This window comes from Acomys russatus, chromosome 20 (genome assembly GCF_903995435.1).
Source record: "Acomys russatus chromosome 20, mAcoRus1.1, whole genome shotgun sequence".
Taxonomy (NCBI): Eukaryota; Metazoa; Chordata; class Mammalia; order Rodentia; family Muridae; genus Acomys; species Acomys russatus.
Window position 1 is genome coordinate 52,039,576 of NC_067156.1, and position 22,230 is coordinate 52,061,805.

General features: G+C 45.5%; 1 protein-coding gene across 8 annotated transcripts in view; it reads left to right on the plus strand.

Annotated features, from left to right (window-relative positions):
• The window catches only part of Znf532 (zinc finger protein 532), a 116,270-nt gene that overhangs the window by 79,861 nt on the left and 14,179 nt on the right, over nt 1–22,230 (plus strand). For all 8 annotated transcript variants that reach the window (XM_051163453.1, XM_051163456.1, XM_051163459.1 and 5 more), the window contains one exon: nt 2,085–2,366. In XM_051163453.1, the coding sequence (XP_051019410.1) occupies nt 2,085–2,366 (282 nt within the window). The remainder of the gene's footprint in view (nt 1–2,084; nt 2,367–22,230) is intronic.

A 22,230-nucleotide genomic window follows, 5' to 3' on the forward strand; every position in this document is an offset into this window, starting at 1 on the left:
ATAGACTGATGTCCTCCTTGACAACTGGGGAACTTGGGGCCAAGCCTTCCACAAAGCCAGTCTGTGTGACCATGGGGATATTGTGTCAGAGCTCCTGAAGAGACAGCTCCTGTGTTTGTACTCTTGTAGGCACAGGGCTTAGGGGCAAGCCACCAACTGCCTCCTTGCCAGGAGAGAAGGCCCCACCCACAGATAGGCTGTGTCACAAACTTGCTGCTTTTAGTACACATACAACAAAGTCAAAAGTGAGCCAGTCTTTAGAATCAGCTGCATCAGTTGGGCCTAGTGGTACTGGGCCATAACCTCAGCTACTGGGTCATAAGTTCAAGGCTTGCCTGAGCTATAGAGTGAGTACAACTTGATGGCACTGTCTCAGTACAAAGTGGAAAGGCACATCTCTCACTGTGGAGTGCTTGCCTGGAATGTATGCAGCCCTAGACTTGCTGTTTAGGACTGAAAGATGCAAAAAAAAGGTCAAATTATACTGATTCTTCTCCCTCCCACATTTAAGATTCTGTGGGTTTAAGATGGGTGTTGTTGACTTGTATTAATGATAATAAACAGCTACATGATCTTTACTTTCTTAATTTATTCACTTACTTTATGTCCCACTCATAGCCCCCCTCCTTCCTCTCCTTCTGGTTCCACCCTCCCTCCTTCCCCTCCCCTTCAGAAAAGGGGACCACCTCTCCCCTACCAACCCACCCCAGCACATCAAATTGCATCAGGACTAAGTACATCCTCTTCCACAGTGATGTGACAAAGCAGCCCTGCTAGAGGAAGTGATCGAAAAGCAGGCAACAGAGGCCATGTCATAGACAGCCTACCCCCCTTGCCCTCCTTATTAGGGTACCCACAAGAAGACCAAATTGTCCATTGGGTACATATGTGTGTTGGGCCTAGGTCCAGTTCATGCATGGTCCTTGGTGCTTCAGTCTCCACAAGCTCCTCTGGGCCCAGGTTAGTTGGCTCTGTTGGTATTTTTGGGGAGTTCTTGTCCCTCCAGATCTTTCTATCCTTTCCCTCATTCTTCCACAAGGCTGCACGATTTTAAAATGCTCTTTAAGTATCTGTAGGATACACTTACAGAGGCTGTGCACTCCTAGTAAAGGGGCAGGGGTTGGGAGGTAAAATTATCCCGAAGCCCTGGCTTGTACTTGTACCCAAAGGTTACAAATATTCCAAGAATATGAAAAGCAGTGCGGCATGTTGGACCATGGGCCTTGGATACCCTTCTGCACATTAGCCTCCTTCCATTTTATAACATTTATTTATTTCGTGTGCATGTGCTTTGTTTGTATTTGTGGATGCACATGTGCCACAGTGGGCATGTGGAGGTTGGGGATCTGTTGAAAGTTATCTTATTCCACCAAATGCAATTCAGGATGGTCTTGCAGATCACGCTCAGGTCATCGGGTGCCTTTACCCACTGAGCTGCCTCAGTCTCGTAGCTTAGAGTAGTCACTAAAGTTATTTGTATGCTCCTTTATGTGGCTAGTGAGGTCACTAAGTGGGCGAAGGCACCTGCTGCCATCTTGATGGCCTGCGTCTTGTCCCCAGGATCTATATGGTGGAAAAAGAGAACCGACTCCTGTAAGTTGTCCGCTGACCTCCACACGTGTGCCATGATGTGTGAGGCCCCACAGGTAGAAAAGTTAATGCCCCTTTTTCCTGCTTCCTGTTTTTTTGAGACAGGGTCTCACTATATCACTTTGGCTTGCATAGATCTTGCTACATAGACCAGGTTGGCCTCAAATTCGCAGACATCTGCCTGCCTCTACCTCCTGAATGCTGGGTTTAAAGGTGTGCACCACCATGCTCAGCTCCATTGTTTTTTATTCATCTTGATTTATTTAAGTGAAAAGAGCCTCATTCTGTGGCCCAGGCTGACCTAGAACTTGCTGTGTAGAGATCTTTCTGCCTCTGACTCCTGAGGGCTGGGGTTGTATAACACCTCGTCTGACTTCTTTATGTTTTTAAAATGTATATTTTTAGTTTAGGAAATAATATTCTCTGAATGCTTGTCAACTTCTGCTGAAAGGGTGTGATTTGTGATAGGCGTTTCTTTTCTTTTTGCAATGCAGTCTATGCATGGAACATTGAAAAGTATTGAAGGGCCTCCAAACTTGGGTATAAACTTGCCTTTGAGCATTAAGCCTGCAACTCAGAATTCAGCAAACCACAGCAGAGAGGATGCCAAGTCCATGAATGGGAAAGAGAAGTCGGAAAAGAAGTCTCCATCTCCTGCAAAGAAATCCACAGAATCTAAGAAGATGGCCAGTCTCGGGTGGACGTGTTGGGAGTGTGACCGTCTGTTCACACAGCGGGATGTGTATCTCTGTCACATGAGGAAGGAGCATGGGAAGGTCAGTGAGCGTGACATCCATGCTCCGGCACCAGGGGGGAGCGCCTGTGCTGGTGACCTCGGTCACGTGGCTCTGTCGGTGGTCAGGACCAGTGTGACTCCCTGTCTGTGTGCCTCACTTGCTTTATCCATAGGACAGACATTTGCAGACCCTCCAATCCTACTACCTTTCCTTGCATACTCAGCAGTAGGAGTGACTACCCAGCATATCTGTTGATAGCTGAGGACGCTGTGGATGAGGGCATCCGAGAGAGTTCTGTCTAGCTCTGTGACCAGCAGGGAAGAGAGGACGTGGTGGGGCAGTAGAGGTGCCAAGCGCTGCTGGTGGCTTACGTCCCCTGCCCTCCCTTGAGACTGTACTAAAAGGATGCCCCTCACTGCTTCTGAAGCTCTGCGGTCTGACATTGAGGCCAGTCACCAGAGGACTGTACGCTCTCTCTTTTATGATTTATTTATTTTTATTTTATGTGTATGAGTGTGTGCACCATGTGCGTGCAGTGTTCACAGAGGACTTAAGAGGGTACCAGATCCCCAGGAACTGAGTTACAGACACTTGTGAGCTGTGGGTGTTGGGAATTGAACCCGGGTCCTATAAGAATAGCCAGTATTCTAACTGCTGACTCATCTCCTCAGCTCCTGCTTTCTCTTTTTAAAATAATAACTATACATTTCTAACTGAAGAATTTTTTAAAGACCAGCCTAAAGGATCCGTGAGATATGGCTCAGCAGGTCAGAGCACTTGCTGCTAGGACTGGTGACCTGAGTTCAATCCCCAGGACCTCCATAGTGGAAGGAGAGAACAGACTCCTGCAAGCTGCCTTTTGATTGTGACACTCGTGGACACATGCATGTGCTCACACACACACACACACACACACACACACACACACACACACACACACACACACTAAATAAGTGTTTTGAAAAAAATCTCACTTACTATTAGACTTAGTAAAATAAGCAGATTCATTTTTGATATTAGCTCTTACTGTATTTGCATACCATATTTGGCTATGTTCACATTTTCTGGTCAGTTGAGACCTAGAAAGAATCTGTACTACATTTAGTCATTGTGTGATTCCATAGCAGGATTGTCTCAATTTCAATTTTGAATGTGCTATCGGATTATTGTGAAAATGAAGTTGTTTGACTGACAGCCTATCTCTGATGTTATGGGATTTGGAATCTTTGTGCTTGTGTTCTGTGTATGAGTGTGGGTATGTAGGTCCATGGCTCTGATATAAAGGTCAAAGGGAAATCTTGGGTGGTGGTCCTCTCCTTCTGCCTTATTGGATTCAGGGTCCTGTTGTTTACTGCTGCATATGCCAGGCTAGCTGGCCCACGAGTTGCCAGGAGGTCTCATATCTCTGTTTCTGTCCCACCTCACTGTAGGAATGCTGCTGTATGCACTGCTAGCCAGGGCTTTCCATGGGTCTGGAGGTGCAGGCGCAGGGCATGGTGACCCACTGAGCCATCATCGCCTGAGCCTCAGGTTGAAATTTTTAGTTAAGAATATGTCCTAGGTACTTTATTATCATTTTTATATCACATCATGAGGAATATAGCTTGTCTCACTTCTGATGATTCTAAAGTTGATTTGTGGGTTCCAAGGCATAATATTTCTAAAGAAAAAAAACCTTGTCATCATACTGCTTTAACCTTCATCTTGCTTTTTCTTTTGGAAACTGAATAAAGATGTGTAGGAACTGATTAGCAGCAACTGATGTATACGGGACCTTGGGGAAATTATTATATGGAGTATTAGCCACATTTATTAATCTCATTCATTTGTACAGTTTATTTGAGCCACTCAAAAAGCTAATGTGTTGCTTTGACTTTAAATTCTTTACCCATCACAGGGATCCTGAGGTACGACAGCATTTTCCTCGTTTGGCTTAGTACATTATCTCTTTAGATAAAGTAAGAGCTCCTTGTGGGATGTATCTGGTTTCGTCTAGGCAGCTATGAGCTCTGGTGTATTATTCTCACTGGCAGCAGAGAACATCCTCTCTCTTTTGTTTCCGCTGAGAACATTTTCTAAGGTACAGACCCAACCATGCCTCGTCCTTTCATAAGACATCGTGTTCATCACTCTTGAGAGCGCGAGTCATTGTACACTGCCTTCCTGGGTCTGTTCCTTCGGCAGCCCTGTTGTTGTGTCTTCGTGACTTGCACCCTGGGCAAAGGATGTCTTTCAGTGTTTTGCACACTGTTCATTTGTTTCTGGAGCTCTTCCGGTGATAATTTAGTAGCATGGAGACCACAGCACTCTGGTGGCTAGCTTCTAATCCTTTAGGTCTCAGCTTCGGCAGCACCTCATCTGGAAATTCCTTCTCTGTCTCCTAATACCAAATGATGATGATGATGATGATTCTTTTTCTTCTTCTTCTCTTCCTCCTCCTCCTTCTTCTTGAATGTTCCTGTGGCAACCCTGACTTCATCTCCCACTAAATGTCCCCCTCTCCTGCTGCATCTGTGGGCACTCTAGTGTCACTTCCTGGTAGGCTGCAGATACTTCTTGCATTGATGAGCATGAGTGAGTTGTAATTTGGAAGGCTGTCCTAGACCTAATTTCTGTTTGAGTTGTATATGCTGTCATGACCTCCAAGCAGTCCTGGATTGTAGGGACCTACACGGAGCTGTATGTAAGGCAGCAGGCACCCACCAGTCAGTCCTTTTAGACTAAGGTGAGCTGAGGTTCTGAAGTATGCTGTTCCCACATGGAACGGGACAGCCTGCAAAGGGTTCAGGAGAGCGTCCAAGTCGCTAGGTTACCTGGTGAATAACCACTGTGCATTGAAAGTACCAGCCACTGTGAAGGTATGCCTGACTCCAAGACTACAACTAGGACTGGAAAATAAATATAGGCATATGGTGGCCCGGTACCTGGGCAGCTGTGGTGGCCACAGTCCAGTCACTGCTTGGGTGTTATTGCTGGTAAAATGGCTATTTTAACATGATTTTAGGAAAAAGTCTAAGTTGGGTATTCTCAACTGGTACAAATTAGAATTTTTTTTTTTATGTCACAGTAATCCATTATTCCAAGTGTGTGTGTGTGTGTGTGTGTGTGTGTGTGTGTGTGTGCGCGCGCGCGCGCGCGCGCGCGCGCAACCTTGTAACCTTTACCTGGTGTTTTACTTTTCTATTGCTGTGATAAAATACTCTGACAAAAGCAATTTAAGGAACTCAGGGTATATCCTAGCCCCATCATGGCTGGTTAGTCAGGGCAGCCAGCATGAGCTTCAGGTGTACTTCAGAAGCAGAGGGTGATACATGCTCACTTCGATTCAGTTCCGTTTCTCCATTACACAGGATCCTAGTGAGGGAATGATGCCACCCACAGTGGACAGTCTTCCACCTTGAGTAATGTGATGCAGATAATCCCCCTCAGGCATGCCCAGGGGTCCATCTCTTTGGAGATTCTGGATGCTTTTAAGTTGACAGTTAACACTTGGGCTCTGGGGATTGAACTCAGGTAGTCAGGCTTGCATAGCTAGCACCCTTCCCTACGGAGCCTTCTTACTGGTCCCTGGTCGTGACCGCTCGAGGGTGAGTCCTGCGTTGGTTTTGCTCAGCTCTTTGTCTAGTAATGCAGTACATTGCAGAGTATGGATGATGTCACTAATTGAAATCGGTCTTTTTGGATCAGCAAGTGCTTCATGCAAGAAAAGGGGCTTTTGCGTTAGTCAGAGGCACCGAATGGAAGTACAGGTTTGTGAATCTAAGTAGTTTTCTAACCCTAAAAGGCCTTTTGTCTTCAGGCTCTCTCTGCACTCTGCCATAAAGTTAGCTGGACAGTGTCTTTTACTTGAAAATCTCCAAGCTATGAGCCCTTTCTCAGTTTCAGGTGGGCTGTCTGTCTCCTGATGTTCTTTTGGTTGCTCTGTGGGATGCTCCTAGGGGGACCTCAGGTTAATATTTACTAAATGAGATCAACCCATCTGCAGTTATAAGAACTAATGCTGTGTAACACAAAAAGTAAGTTATATATATTTGTTCAAACCTTTAAGATTAAAGTGTAATGTAGGATAATTGTCATTTTCTTATTGGTTGTCTTGCTGATAAAAAGATTCTGAGGGGCATGAATGGGTTGTGAAACTCAGATCTGTCCAAATGAAGCCATAAATTCTGCCATGTGGACATGGCTCTGTGCTCTCTAACTGGGGAGGAGCCTAGCCGACTCGGGCTTGGCTGTTGCAGTACCACCTACCAGCAATGTGGCTTCATAAACAGTGACCGCCTGGCTCCACTTTACCCAGCCTGGAGAGTGGAAGCAGTGATGGTCACCACACAGGTTCCTTTGAAATTGATGGCATGACAGTATGTGTCTTGGATGGTACAGTACTATAGCTATTATTTCTCTGAACTCTAGAATAAAAAATTTTTTAATTGTACGTGTGTGTGTGTGTGTGTGTGTGTGTGTGTGCGTGCGTGCGTGCGTGCGCGTGCGCACGTGCTATGCATCCACAGGGAGGTCAGCAGACATTGTAGAGGAGTCAGTTCTCTCTATCACGTAGATTCCGGGGACTGAACTCTGGTCATCAGGCTTAAAGGGAGGTGCCCTTACCCACTGAGCTATCCTGCCAACCCTAGAATATTTGCCCCCTCCCTGAAACAGGGTCTTGCTGTGTATCCCGTCTCTTATGTCCTGGGATTATAGGTGTGCACCAATAGGCCAGCTTTAGGTTTTTAAAAATTAAAGTTTATAGAACAGAATCTTTGGCATTGATCAAGACAGCCAAGAATGACCTTGAGCTCCTGGTCTTTCTGCCCTGGTTTGAGAGTGCTGGAATCACGGGCATGCACTACCATGATTGGTTAATGCAATGCTGGGCGCTCAGCCTGGGCTTCATACTGAGCTAAGCTCCTGCTCTACGCAGGGCTTCATGTGTATTTCATAAATTTATAACATTTAAAAGTTTTAATTTTGAAGTGATTTTTAGACTTGCAAAAATTGAGTAGACCTTCCATTTGGCTTGGCCACTGTTAACAGTTTTGTGATTCGAGAATAGGACAGATGGCCTGGCATGGTTGCGCACGCCTGTTAATCCCAGTACTTGGGAAGCAGGGGTAGGTGGAGCTCTGAGTTTGAGGCCAGCCTGGTCCACAGGGTGAGTCTAGGACAGCCAAGGCTACACAGAGAAACCTTGTCTTGTGGCGAGGGAAGGAGAGGGGTGGGGGGGGGGAGAGAGAGAGAGAGAGAGAGAGAGAGAGAGAGAGAGAGAGAGAGAGAGAGAGAGAGAGAGAGAGAGAATATGAGAGAGACTATGAGAGAGACTATGAGAGAGACTATGAGAGAGACTATGAGAGAGACTTGGGCATACATCATCATTGATAAAATACAGTTTATGAACCTTCTGGCATATTCTAGTTGTTCTGCAAACATCCCCTTTCTCATCCTATACCTACTCTAGGCTGTAACCTTGCTTGGTCTTCCTACTGTGTGCATTTGTGATGTCTTCATCATGACTGGTTATTTATATGATATGCTACAACTTGGGCTTGTCTGATCTTTCCCTTGTGATCTGTTACTTGGTTTTAGTAGGGTTGTCAGCAAAAGTGATGCTGCCCTCAGTGCGTCCTATTAGAACATACCTGGTGGCTCTATGATTCACTCCACGGTTTGTCAGCTGTAAGCCATTGGTTATTGTGGTGACTGCCAAGTTTCTTCACTGTAAATTGCTATTTTCCCATTGTAATGAGTAAATGCTTTGTGAGGAAATAATTTGAGATTATCTGAATACTCTGCTTCCCATCATTTTTATACCCTTTGCTGAAATCAGACATCTATCTTATTTGTGTTGGCAGCAGTGGCCATTGCAAGGTTTGCCTTGTGGGGACTTCCCTCTGTCATTGTTTCTACATTTACTCATGGCGGGGGGGTCTCTTGTAAGAAGAAACTTTTTGTCAGGGGCTGTATGGGCTGCTGTGCTCCCCTCACCAGTGGTTCTAGATGTTGAGGCTACCAGAAATGCGGTCAGCTCCCGTGTCTTCTGGGCAGGCTTATTCCAGGGATGTCCTCTCTGTCACAGTGTGTGCCTCCTGTCCAACCATGCTGCCAGCCATTCTATTGGGAGCCTGGATCCTTTCACAAAGAAGGCCAGCAACATGCTTAATTTTAATTTTTATTATTTTTAAGTGTTTCAATATTTTGCCTGCATGTATGTCTGTGTACCACTTGTGTGCAGTGCCCACAGAGGCCAGGAGAGTGTGTCAAATGCCCTGGAACTCGTGTTAGATACAGTTGTGAACCAACCTGTGGGTGCTGGGAACCAAACCTGGGTGGGTCTTCTGCAAGAACAGCCAGTATTTTTAACCACTGAGCCATCTCTCTAGCCACAGTAACAAGTTTTTTGTTTTTTCAAGACAGGGTTTCTCTGTGTAGCCTTGGCTGCCCTGGACTCACTTTGTAGACCAGGCTGGCCTCAAACTCACAGAGATCTGCCTGCCTCTGCCTCCCCGAGCGCTGTGATTAAAGGCGTGTGCCACCACACCCGGCTCACAGTAACAAGTTTTTAAGAGACTCTTATGTGTATATTGATCTTTATTGAGCATTGGATGCTATAATTGGGAAAATTGTGTATGGAAAGGGTAACAGGAGGAATTCAGTTATTTAGTGTGAGGCAGTGATGTGTTGGGCTGTTTGTTCTAAGTTCTCAGAATTAGAATGAGAAACCTTGGGGCAATATATGTAGCTATTGGAAGGTTTGTGTCTGTGTGTGGGGGGGGGCATAGAAATTGGTTATTTAGTATGATGACCTATAACTTGGACTTGCCTAATGACTACATATACACACATTCGTTTTTGGGGAGGTTAGTTTTTTGGAGACAGGCTTTCTTTATGTAGTCTTTGCTGTCCTGAAACTCGCTCTGTAGACCAGGCTGGCCCTGAACTCAGAGATCTGCCTGCCTCTGCCTCCTGAGTACTGAGATTAAAGGTGTGCTCATCAGAACACATTCTTTCTTTAATCTCCCTCCCTCTCTCTCTCTCTCTCTCTCTCTCTCTCTCTCTCTCCCCGTGTGTGTGTGTGCATGCTGTAAGTTTACATGCAGGTGTAAAGGTTGTGGAAAGCCCCCAGTGTTGGTGCTGGTCCTCATATTTAGCCATGCTTTAGGCAGGATCTGTTTTCTGTTGCATTTACTAGGCTGCCTACCTTGTGAGTTCACCAGGATCATCCTGTTTCTGTTCCTATCTTGCCCTGGGAGCACTGGGATTGCAAGTGGGCGCTGCTGTGCCTGGCTTTACATGAGCTCTGAGTATCTGGACTCAGGTCCTCACACCTGCACCACAAGCTCTTCATGCAGCCCTGGAGGGAGTTTTTGATAAGCATGTTTAGTTGGATAAGGAACACACATGCACGCTGTTTTAAGGGAAAGTAGGCCTTGCTTACAGCTAACCAAGAGAAGACAGACTTGGCAGAGCATCTTAGCATTACGTTATTACTGGAGGAAGAAGAGTCATTGTTAGCACTTGGGATTTAAAGTCGGGCTTGAGGCTCACCCTGTAGTTCAGCACTTAGAAGACAGAAGCCAAAGAATGAGTGCACGTGGGAGGCCAGCCCGGTCTGGATAATGAGCTTCAAGTCGACCAAGGCTCCACAGTGAGCCTCTGTCTCCGAGCCCTGCCATTTCAACAACATACGTGTTAGTGAGTGTTGGCGACATTCCCACCCCTGCTCTGATATGATGTGACCAACAACCGAGGTCTCAATATGTTCAGGGAGGGTCGATCCCAAGTACAGTTGTTCACAAAACTCTGCCCTGTGTTTCCGCTTGATGGTGACTTGGGAGACCTGAGCCCGGAAGTAGGACAATTCAAAGCAGTAGTTGGGCAGGGTCTGTTTTCTGCTCCATTTACTAGGCTGCCTGCCCAGGTGACGCCTGACGATAGGTGAGTGTTGGGTGTCTTAATGCTGTTCCCTAAAGGTGCAAACCCCAGTTTAGGGTAAAGATATTCTTACTGAATGTTATTTTTTGCGTGGATGTAGGACATGTGTATGCTGCTGTGCATGTGTGGAATCTGTTTTCTGTTTCTTTCATGTAGGGCCCAGGAGCTGAACTCTGGGCATCAGCGTTGGTGGTTGGTACCTTTACCCACTGAGCCATCTTGTCTAATGCCTCATATGTCACCTGCCTTTCCTGTACTGGGGTGGGTGATTTGCAGTACCTACCACTTTTCAGTCTTTTGTGGAATAGGCTTTTCAGATGAAGGAAAAGGTAGCAGAACGGTAGGCGGAATGCTGGGGCCTGAGCAAAGCTGAACCAGCATGTGCTGTCCTGTGCCTTTTTTTTTTTTAATTTAAATTTTATTAATTTATTCATATTACATCTCAATTGTTAGCCCTTCCCCTGTTTCCTCCCATTCTTCCCTCCCTCTCACTTCCCCCCTTCTCCCCTCCCCTATGTCTGTGATTGAGGGAGACCTCCTCCCCCTATGTATGCTCTTAGAATATCGAGTCTCTTCTTGGTAACTTGCTATCCTTCCTCTGAGTGCCGCCAGGCCTCCCCATCCAGGGGACGTGGTCAGAAAAGGGGCACCGGAGTTTGTGTGAGTCAGATCTCACTCTCCACTCAACGGTGGAGAATATCCTGTTCGTCGGCTAGGTCTTGGTAGGGGTTCGAAGCTTACTGCCTATATTCTCCTTGGCTGGTGCCTTAGTTTGAGGAGGACCCCAGGATCCAGATCTGCCTGTCATAAAGTTCTTCTTGTAGGTTTCCAGGACCCTGTGGGTCCTACTATTTCCCTATTCTTCCATGCTACTCTCGCCTAGAGTCTCAATAGGATGTCCTCTCTTCTGACCCACTTTCTTGGTAAGTAAAGTTTTTCATGGTACGTATCCCTTGGACTAGTGTTTTGATATAAGTGAGTATATACCGTTTGTCTCTTTTTGCTCCTGGGTGAACTCACTCATTATGATAATTTCTAGATCAATCCATTTGTCCACAAATTTCGGGAATTCCTTGTTTTTAATAGCTGAGTAGTATTCCATCGTGTAAATGTACCACAGTTTCTTAGTTCATTCTTCTACTGAGGGACACTTAGGCTGTTTCCATGTTCTGGCTATTATGTATAAAGCAGCTATGAACATGGTTGAGCATATGTCCCTGTTGTGTGGTAGGGCATTTTCTGGGTATATTCCAAGGAGTGGGATAGCTGGGTCTTGAGGAAGCCCTATTCCCATTTTTCTGAGAAAGCGCCAGATAGCTTTCCAAAGTGGTTGTATTAGTTTGCATTCCCACCAGCAATGAAGGAGTGTTCCTCTCTCTCCACATCCTCGCCAACATGTGCTGTCATTTGAATTTTTGATCTTAACCATTCTGATGGGGTAAGATGGAATCTCAGTGTCGTTTTGATTTGCATTTCTCTGATGACTAACGAGGACGAGCATTTCTTTAAGTGTTTCTCGGCCATTTGATATTCCTCTGTTGAGAATTCTCTGTTAAGTTCCAAGCCCTATTTCTCAATTGGGTTGTTTGGTTTTGTGGTGTTCAATTTCTTGAGTTCTTTAGATATTTTGGATATTAAACCTTTGTCAGATGTAGGGTTGGTGAAGATCTTTTCCCAGTCTGTAGGCTGCTGCTTTGTTCTGCTGACAGTGTCTCCTGCCTTACAGAAGCTTCTCAGCCTCATGAGGTCCCATTTATTAATTGTTGACATTAAGGCCTGGGCTGTGCTCTACAACCCTAGTCTGGTTCTGTGCCTTTTAAAAGAATGGTTGAGTATGTGTTCCAGCTTGCAATAGCCATGCCCAGACATACTGCAGTGTTTTGCAAGCTTTGCTGTGTGTGTGTGGTGTGCATGTATGTGTGTGAGTATATATTTTAAAAGTAATCTATCCTACCTGGGTGCCACTCATGTTTGTAGAAGGGACAAGACACAATTTCCTCTCTCAAGCTTTATTAAATCTGTGGAGTAAATATCTTCCTTCGTCTGCTGCCTTTAAGCAGGTGATGACCTTGATGACTAGGAATAGGACAGTATCATCTGGCTTGCACATTTTTTTTTTTGTCCAGATGGTTTCATTTTCTTTCTTTAATGGTTATGGTTTATGCAGCTGCCACAAGGCATGAGTTACTTTTATGTGTAAATACAGGATGAAAATAGTTTTTCTTTTTTCCTTTTCAACTTATGTGAGGAAGTTGGCTTTCTGCTAAGCTCATATTACCTTGGCAATGGGTTAAAAATTCAGTTTTTCCCGTCCTTTCATTTAGAATTTGTGATCACTCGAAGCTTAGGAGAAGTGCATTAAAACTAAGTGCACGAGCTGGGCTTTGGAGTGTGGTGTAATGGCAGTGTGCCTGGCACACTCCAAGTCTGCATTAAAACTAAGTGCACGAGCTGGGCTTTGGAGTGTGGTGTAATTAATGGCGGTATGTCTGGCATACTCCAGGTCTGCGTCCATCCCCAGCTAAGAAAATACGCAGCACCAGGAAAGCTGCTGCGGCTCAGCTCTACCCCTGTGTTACTGGAACAGCGACTCCTTGATGGGTTTTATGTTTCTGTCAGATTTACATTGATGATTAGAAAAACACATAAATTGGTTTGCACATTAGTGCTTTGTGCTAGAAATATGTATCCTATGTAATGCTGGTTTTATAAAAAGTTATTCATTTTGGCCACAAACCTTAATATTTTTTTTATTAATTTATTCATATTACATCTCAATGGTTATCCCATCCCTTGTATCCTCCCATTCCTCCCTCCCTCCATTTTCCCCTTACCACCCTCCCCTATGACTGTGACTGAGGGGGACTTCCTCCCCCTGTATATGCTCCTAGGGTATCAAGTCTCTTCTTGGTAGCCTGCTGTCCTTCCTCTGAGTGCTACTCGGTCTCCTTATCCAGGGGACATGGTCAAATATGGGGCACCAGAGTTCGTATAAAAGTCAGTCCCCACTCAACTGTGGAGAATGTTCTGTCCATTGGCTAGATCTGGGTAGGGGTTTGAAGTTTACTGTACGTATTGTCTTTGGCTGGTGCAATAGTTTGAGCAGGACTCCTGGGCCCAGATCTGCCCATCATAATGTTCTTCTTGTAGGTTTCTAGGACCCTCTGGATCCTTCTATTTTGCCATTCTCCCATACTTCTCTCATCTAGAGTCCCAATAGGATGTCCTCCCCTCTGTCCCACTTTCCTGGTAAGTGAAGACTTTCATGGGACATGCCCCTTGGGCTAGTGTCTCGATATAAATGAGTATATACCATTTGACTCTTTCTGCTTCTGGGTTAACTCACTTGTTATGATCATTTCTAGTTCAATCCATTTGTCCACAAATTTTGGGATATCCTTGTTTTTAATAGCTGAGTAGTATTCCACAGTGTAAATGTACCACAGTTTCTTTATCCACTCTTCTACTGAGGGACACTTAGGCTGTTTCCATGATCTGGCTATTATGAATAAGGCTGCTATGAACATGGTTGAGCAAATTTTCTTGTTGTGTGCTGGAGCATTTTCTGGGTATATTCCAAAGAGTGGAATAGCTAGGTCTTGAGGAAGCCCTCCCCAGTTTTCTGAGATAGCACTAGATAGATTTCCAAAGTGGCTGTACTAGTTTGCATTCCTACCAGCAATGAAGGAGCGTTCCTCTCTCTCCACATCCTCGCCAGCATGTGGTGTCGCTTGAATTTTTGATCTTAGCCATTCTGATGGGTGTAAGATGGAATCTCAGAGTTGTTTTGATTTGCATTTCCCTGATGACTGAGGAGGTTGAGCATTTCTTTAAGTGTTTCTCAGCCATTTGATATTCCTCTGTTGAGAATTCTCTGTTTAGTTCCAAGCCCCATTTCTCAATTGGGTTATTTGGTTTTGTGGTGTTTAATTTCTTGAGTTCTTTAGATATTTTGGATATTAGATCTTTGCCAGATGTAGGGTTGGTGAAGATCTTTTCCCAGTCTGTAGGCTGTCGCTTTCAAACCTTGATATCAATATATTTTGATTATTTACTTAGAGTATTTTATAGTTACATGAAACTTTATGGTTAATGTAATATTCATAAGAATTACTAATTATTATATATTTTCAAGACAGGGTTTCTCTGTGTAGCCTTGGCTGTCCTGGACTCACTTTGTAGACCAGGCTGGCCTCGAACTCACAGAGATCCGCCTGCCTCTGCCTCATGAGTGCTGGGATTAAAGGCGTGTGCCACCATGCCCGGCTGAAATCCCCAGTTTTTAATATAGGATCTAAATGCCTTGCAAGGATGGTATTGACAATTTTTAGATTAAAGAACACAAAAGACACCTCTAGCTATTGATTTTGGTAACTTGTGAGTAAGTTGAAGAGTAGTTACACTGGCAAGAGCCAACACTAGTCAAGGACTGTGTGGCAACACTTCCTCTAATTTGACTTGACATGAGGCTGTTTTCGCAGAGGGAGAGCAAGGCTAGGGGGCAGCTCAGAATAGCCTGGTCCTGCAGCAGAGGTGAGTCTGGGGTATGTTTCTAGCTGCTGTTCCAGCACCACGGGCACCGTGAGCAGTCAGTGGCTGAGGACAGGCTAGATCCTGGTGGTAGATTTTATTCCCACTGATGCTGAGTGGCTTTAGGGTACAAAGACAAGGGTTTCCTTCTGGCATTTCATGTTGGTATTCATCCCTTCTCCCTCTACCCTTCCTTGCCCTCCTGCCCCTTTGCAGTGCCTGCCCTTACCCACAGTCGCGCCTCTTCTGCCTGTTAATTGCTTACCCTGTCTCCTCTGTTTCTTTTTTCCCTTCCCCTCCATTCAGCTCAGGGGCTCCTCTGCTCTCACAACTACTTTGCTGCTTTCATGACCTGTGCACCCTCACACATAGACTGAAATCTGGAGTCACCTATGAGAACTCTTGTGATTTTTGTCTTTCTAAATCTGGCTCCTTTTTCTTAACATAATTTCCTATTCCATTAGTCTGACTGCAAACTATTTTTTTTTTCTTTACCGATGAATAAAATTGCATATGTGTATGTACATTTTCTTAATATACTCGTCTTTTGGTGGACACCTGTGCTGTTTTCACTTCTCAGCTGTTGCGAATAATACCAGAGGTAAGCATAGGTGTGTAAGTATCCCTGCGGTGGGATTTCAAACCCTTTGGGGTCTATGCCCAGGATTGGTATAGTCAGGTTGTGTAGTATAGTTCTGGTTTTAGTTTTCTGAGCCTCCATATGGACATACATAGTGGCTACACCTACTTACATTCCCGTACTCTTGCCAGTGTTTGCTTTTGTCCCTGGTTGTAGAGATGTTTACTCCAGCTTTTCCTACTCCTTCACTTGGGGTGCTGGCAGCTATGTCAGAAGGAGTCTTGGGAGTGACACCCAGTATTCTCATCCGAGGTCCAAGATTTTCTGGGGTTGTTTGCACTTGTGGTGAATAGCACAGTAGCCTGTCAGTTACCTGGGGGATGTTTTAGAACTCTGTGTCTTTCTTAGCAATTGCCCAGAAGTGTTTGGATGTTGTGTGGACTGTGGTCATCCTGGGAATGGTTTTGAGTAGTTTCTGGGGAAAGCAGCTCCTTCTAGAGAATGTATGAGAACCGTAGAGAAGTGCACTGGGAGGCCCCAATCTAGGAGCAGGGACCCTCTGTCACCGTCACCATCACTGCCATTTAATGGTATAGGTGTGGTGTTGGGGTTAGGACTGGGCCACCAAGCTGGCCTGGGTGGGAGCTTCTGATTGGTCACTGTGATATTTCATACCCGCATCTTCCCTCTTGCTTGACTGCCCCTTCTTTCCCCAAAACTCTGCCACAGGGTCAATAGTCTGTAGAGAGAGACTATGGAGGGGATCGGCTCTCATCTGCAGAACTTGGGAAGCTGTCCCAGCAGGAAGGCCATTTGAGAGCATGACTTCAGTTTTAGGATCAAATAATAAGTATAACTTTCTCTAGTGCTGGAGATGGAACACAGGTCCTTGAGTTATTTTGGGATTATCAACCAGAATCTGGAAAGCCCCAAGCCTGCCTGTATATTATTGTACGGAAGAGGGCGGCATTGAGTGCTGAGGATGTAGCTCAGTGGTGAACAATTTGCTGGCTTTCACAGGGTTCCAGGTTCAGTCACTGCCCCCACTCCCAAAAGAATGCAAGTGTTGAATTGCCTTCATCTAAAGGAGAAACAAGGAGGCTGAGAACAGGAAGTTGAAAGAAAATGAAGTGAGGAAGAAATGAGCAATTTCTGTTTCTAAAACAGTGATTATTCTGAGGCATAGAAAAATAAAATGAAAAAAAATCTCCCAAGGAAGATGAAGGTATTTGAAAATGTGACACAGATAAGCCTGTGGCTCTCACTCCACTTCTTGCTTATAGCCAGAAGAGCTGTGTGTCAGACAGGATTTACCATTGGGATAAGCTGTGTCTGGTCAGATGTCTACTGGGGCAACGAGAGAGGCATTTCCTGTAAACCCATGTGATTTTCTTGCAAACAAGGTTGAGTGGAGATAGAGCTATATTTACTGGCCTGATTTGTGAGTCCTAAAGGGAAGGACACAGCTCTCTTAGCAGATTATGGCTGTGTCCCGATGACATGTGTGAGGGTTTATATCAAAATGCATTGTTATTGACAATAAAAGCTCCAAATCCAAGGATATGCAGTCAGGTTACACACAGAAAGCCCTAAGGCAGACATGGTGAGCCCCAGTCATCAAGTCAGTACCTTGTGTTTTAAGCCTTAGAGGCTGGGATGCCCAGAGCTGGAGTAGTTGGGGATCCAAAAAGGATCTCTCAGAGAACCAGTCCCTGTGATTGGAACCCAGTATAGCAGCCCCTCTGTGTATGGAGGAGTTGGTTCTAGGGTAGACTCACCCTTTTCCTACCAAAATCCAAGGATGCGTTAGTCCCCTAGGCAGTAGCTGTGCACTTGATTGGCACACCTCACCCATGAGTTTGAAATGGTCTCAAGATGACTGAAGTAACTTGCAAATGGCAGCTATGCTAATGGCTGCTATACTGTTGCTTAGGAATAGAGACAAGAAACACATGTCCATGCTTGTTCAGAGGGGGTGGCCATGGTTTTTTCCAAGTCTTGAGTTTGGTGCTTGTTTGGAGCAAAGTGGCAAAACCTCTTTTTTTGGGAGCCTGTTGTAAATGCCCCTGGCAGATCCCAGAGTGCTCTCTGGCCACCCGACAGAGCTGCCAGAGCAATTCTGCATGTGTGAGGCATTGCTGAGGCCTGGGTGTGTGGACCTTGCCTTGCTGCTGTATCAGGGATGTAGGGTCTCCTGTAGCCTCCTGACATGTGCCATTGTCTCTGCCATCACTGCTGCCTTGGTTTCTTCACCCAGGAACTCGCTCTAACGGGAAAATCCTCATTTCACTGTGTGTACCTGCTGCGCCTCCCAGATTATGCTTGTGTTCTCTTCGTGGACCACAGTGTCCTCAAGGAAGCATCTCTGGATTAAAATGAGAGCTTGGTAGATGAGGAAGGGAGCAGTCCAGATGTCCAGCTGTCAGTCTCTCTGGTGTGCTAAGCTGGCCAAAGTCTGTTACCGTGGCCATCCGTCATCCAATCTGGTAACCATGGATTTGCACCTTTAATTTTATCTTCCTTCTGAGCAGACTGAGGTTTTGACCAGAAGACCTGGCTGAAAGGGCCTGGGTGGAGCAGTGTGGGTTCAGCAGAACCAGACACCCCTAAGAGCACTCAGCATTAGGCATGTAGTAGCACCTTTGCACACAAAGTGCAGAAGTGCACATGGCGCTCCGAAGGGTCTGCACCTCTGAGGCATGAAAGCGGGAACCACTTAGAACTGGGAGCTCTTAACACAGTTGAGTAAAGATGTTTACAGACATCCAGACTCGCCTGCTGTGTCGCCCACAGGGCTGATGCAGGAAGAGGCTTTCCTGTTTATTTCTAGGATGCTCCGGAGGTGGAGGATGTCTGGATTCTGGTGCCCAGACAGGCATCCTGCCAGAGTCTGCTCTGGGTCAGCATACCGGGCAGGACTTGCTAGCGTAAGGACAGTTCTTATTAAAAATATCACCCACAGATAGGCACCGAGTTCAGCTCCCTGGCACAGACGGCTGTTTGTTTTCGGCCCTGCTTCTGCCATGTGTAGCCAGAGTCTCTAGCTTCCTGGTGGCTTCCTTGAGCTTGGGCTTTGCTGTCTGTATGATGTACCCGTGCTGGGCTTATTATATAGCAAGGCCTTGCCTTCCTACTTTGCTACACACATGTATCAGCACTCCGTCTGCCACCCAAGGGTCACATCTCTACTGTGCCCCAAGTGGCCTCCTGTCCCTGAGACTCTTGTAGCCGTAGAATCTGGCAGCAGGCCCCACAGAGTGTAGATGAAGGAGAGGCTGGGCCTATGTGCCTAGAAGAGCTTGGTGCTGGAAATAGTTGTCTGCTCTGTTGTGTCCCAGGATTGGGTTTCCCCCACAGTTGAAGAGGCTCACATGAGTTTGTCTAAGAATGCAACCATCTTCTGCTGTTTCTTCAGGAGAATGTTCTTAAGTCTAACTGGCAGACCAGTTAGTAACCCTGTGGCACTTAACACACATTTCTGCCCGTAGATTGACACTAGGTTGGGAATCTGATGATCTGTGATAGGGACGGCGGAGGAAATAACAGGCTATGTTGGGTCAGGGAGGATTTAGTAAAGTTTTTGGTTTTGCTTTTATTGTTTTAGTGCCACTTCTCAGTCTCTGGGAGGCCATAGAGTTCTACTCAGCTCCTTTTTAAACAGGACAACTTTGGACCTAGAGGTGTGCAGCCCCTGTGTGAGGGCCAAGGAAGGCAACAGTGATCACCCTGTTAGGAGACTTACCTGGAGGCAGAGGCTCAGGCATTGAGGAAGGTTCAGCATGACAGTAGGAATGTCTGGCATGTATCCCAGGGTGGTTCAAGGGAGAAAGAAAGGAACCCCGTGGAGGCCATAGGAGTGGCAGCACAGTCAGCTCGGATGGTGCTCTCACAAGGCATGTGGCACTGGCCAGGACTGCATCCAGGGGTCCTGTTTCTTTACACCTAGTGTGACGGCTGATTGTACCTACCAGCAATACTTCATCAAATAGTCCCTTTGGGCATCTGGAAGAGCACTCCATGATGTGGGCTAGGAGTACATCTGTGGGCATAGCCTGTCGCCAACCACATTGAATGTTCACTTTGGGCACATTTAAGATTGTTTTCCTCTTGGCTTGAAGATGAATAAGTCTACATAGGCCTTTAGACATTTAAAAAATCTATTTAGATAATTTTTAATTACAAATGATAAAAAATATCATATGAAAAAATGTATTAGAAGGCAAATGGGGGGTGTGGATGGAGAGTATGTGTGTACCCAGCACGCCCAAGGCCCTGGCTTCAGGCTAGCACTGCATAAACTGGCTTTGGTGGAGCTGGAGACAGTAGGATCAGAAGTTGGGGTCATCTGGCTACATGTGCATTAGGGCTTGATTGGACCACAAGAGACTCTGACCTGAATGAAGGAAGAAAGGAAGGAAAGAAAGGAAGGAGGACAGGCAGGAAGTTTCTCTAATTTTTTTTTCCCAACAGTTCCTCTTTGAAGATGGATTCTCTTAGAATAGAACATGTGTTCCCCATCTGTAGACATTTTAGAGATAAAAGACAGTTTAGAGTCAGGACCAACCCCTGTGTGGAGGGGAAATAAGGCTGAGATGATTGGCAGTGGAAAGAGAGAGTTCGCAGTCATGTGGTATTGGCAAATTTGAGAGTTCAGAAAGCACACAGTGCATGTCTGGGGCCCTGTCTGTGCCCTATCCGTTCTTTCAGTGTTCACCTGAAGGAGCCTTGTGAGAAAGTGTTAGTCCTGTGCACTGTGGGCGGGCCTCTTGTCAAGGGTTTATGAATAAGGATGTAGTTAAGCATCCTTGTAGTTAAGGAGGGTCCCTGACAGGGCATAGAAATGATTTGTTTAGTCTGTGAGAGGAACCTGAAGCCACAGCTAAGCAGGGGAAGACACAGGGAGCCTAGGCAGGCGTTGGTGGTTCTATCGCTGTAGCCTGGGCTTCCCTGGAAGTGGATCGACCTTTCAGTGCAAGTGTGTGGCGCTGCCTTGCCTCGATTGCTGTAGCCTGCATCCTTCTGTTCTCTCTCATTATTGTGCATCGATCACCATTCTGCACTGCAGTTCAGTTGTACAGTGTCACCAACAGACCAGACTTTTACATTTATTTATTTTGTTTGTTTATGTGGGGAGGAGCAGGGGAGATGGGGGACACAACACAGTACATATGAGAGGACAACTTGCCTGGATTCTTTGCTGGCCCATTTCAAAGCTGCCACTTCCATAATCTAGATCACTTTCAAAGATAAACTTAGCTTGGAAACCTGCATAGAATGCGTTACAGGAAACAATAAAAGCATTTCCTTTGTGTTGTAAGTTACAACTTGTGTTACTTTGCTCTGACTTGGAGGTTACAATTTGTGCCCCAGGTCAGGCCTGGCACCTGTCCTCAATAAGATAATTAAAAGAACCAAATTAAAAGGGGGAAGCAGAAAGCAATGTATTCAATGTGGCCACCTTGGGCAAAGGGACAAATCAAGAGATCCAGCAAATTCTCCATAACTGTTTTTGGAGGCCCTGAGTGGGATCAAAGCTTAAATAGCGAGAGAGAGAGTCCTAGTAGAGGTGTGGTCCCACCTACAATTGAGGGATCATTAATTATCATTAATTATTAGGTGGTCTGACAGACTGTTAAGAACTGTATAACATCTTTTCCTTGGGAGACAAATTCCCCCCTGGCTGGTGCCTCTTTTCTTCTTCCATCAGGAGATTCCTGGGGAAATTCCCCTGGTGCATGGGTCTACTGTTCAACAGTCTGGCAGGCATACTGAGAGACAAGTACGGACAGAGCACCCTCATTTGTGCTGGCCCGTTACACTACCTACATTGACTAGCCACTTTGTCAGATAGATTTGATTCTGCAGGATATTTTCTATTGAATGTGGGATAATCGGTCTAAGTCGAGGGCCAGGAAAGCACATTTCACATCTTAATGATCTGAAAGCACAGTCCTGCCGTTGATGCCTCCCTGCTGCTCTCACTCGGGCTGAGTGGTCACAGTGGGAGTGCTGTGGCCTGAAAAGCTGATGTACCCAGAAGAACTGGGCTAACCTGCAGTCTGAATTCATGCTGTTTTCAGATGCCTCTTCAGAAACACTCAGTTTCAACGTGCAGAGACCTGGATAATGTGATTAATTTTAACACTAATTATATTTCTCAAAGCTTCTGTGTGTGGGCAGTTTGTGCTGTGTGCACCAAACACACTATTTTGTTCTATTCTTAGAAATGATGGAATTGGAACTGAAAACTCACATCAGTTCCCAAGGAATTAATGTCTCCCTATAAGGGTTTATTGACCATTTTTAAATGTTATAGAAGGGATATTCCTTGTCCTTGGACAGGGCTATTTGTCCAGTGAGCAAGGGTGACTAAGGGCAGCAGGTTCATTTCCTGTCATTTGCTGTCTATAGCTGGAGTTAACATTATATGGTGGGACTCAACAAGAAAAAACATTAATACCCACACAGCATTAATTTTCACTTATCCAGTCATCAGCCTTAAAGCTAGGCAGTAATTGTAACACTTGCTTACTTTGGTTTGCAAACAATTGATTTCAAATGAATTTAAAAACGAACTACTTCGGCATCATTTAGGTAAATATCAGTGCCTACCTTATTAAAAAATACTTGATTTATTTTATAGAAGACTTGATCTTTAGGAGTATACTAGATTTTAGACTAGATTTGTCAGTGTATGCTGTAGTTGGAGTATCCCTCACCCACAGTGCTGAGGATCTGAAGCATGGTTCAGATTTGGGGTATTTATCTTATCCCGTTTTTTACTTTGGAGAATTCGCATTGACTTTCTTGATTGATTTTCATATTGGGGATGCTTGATCCTTTTCTTTCTCCTTTGCAGTACTTAGG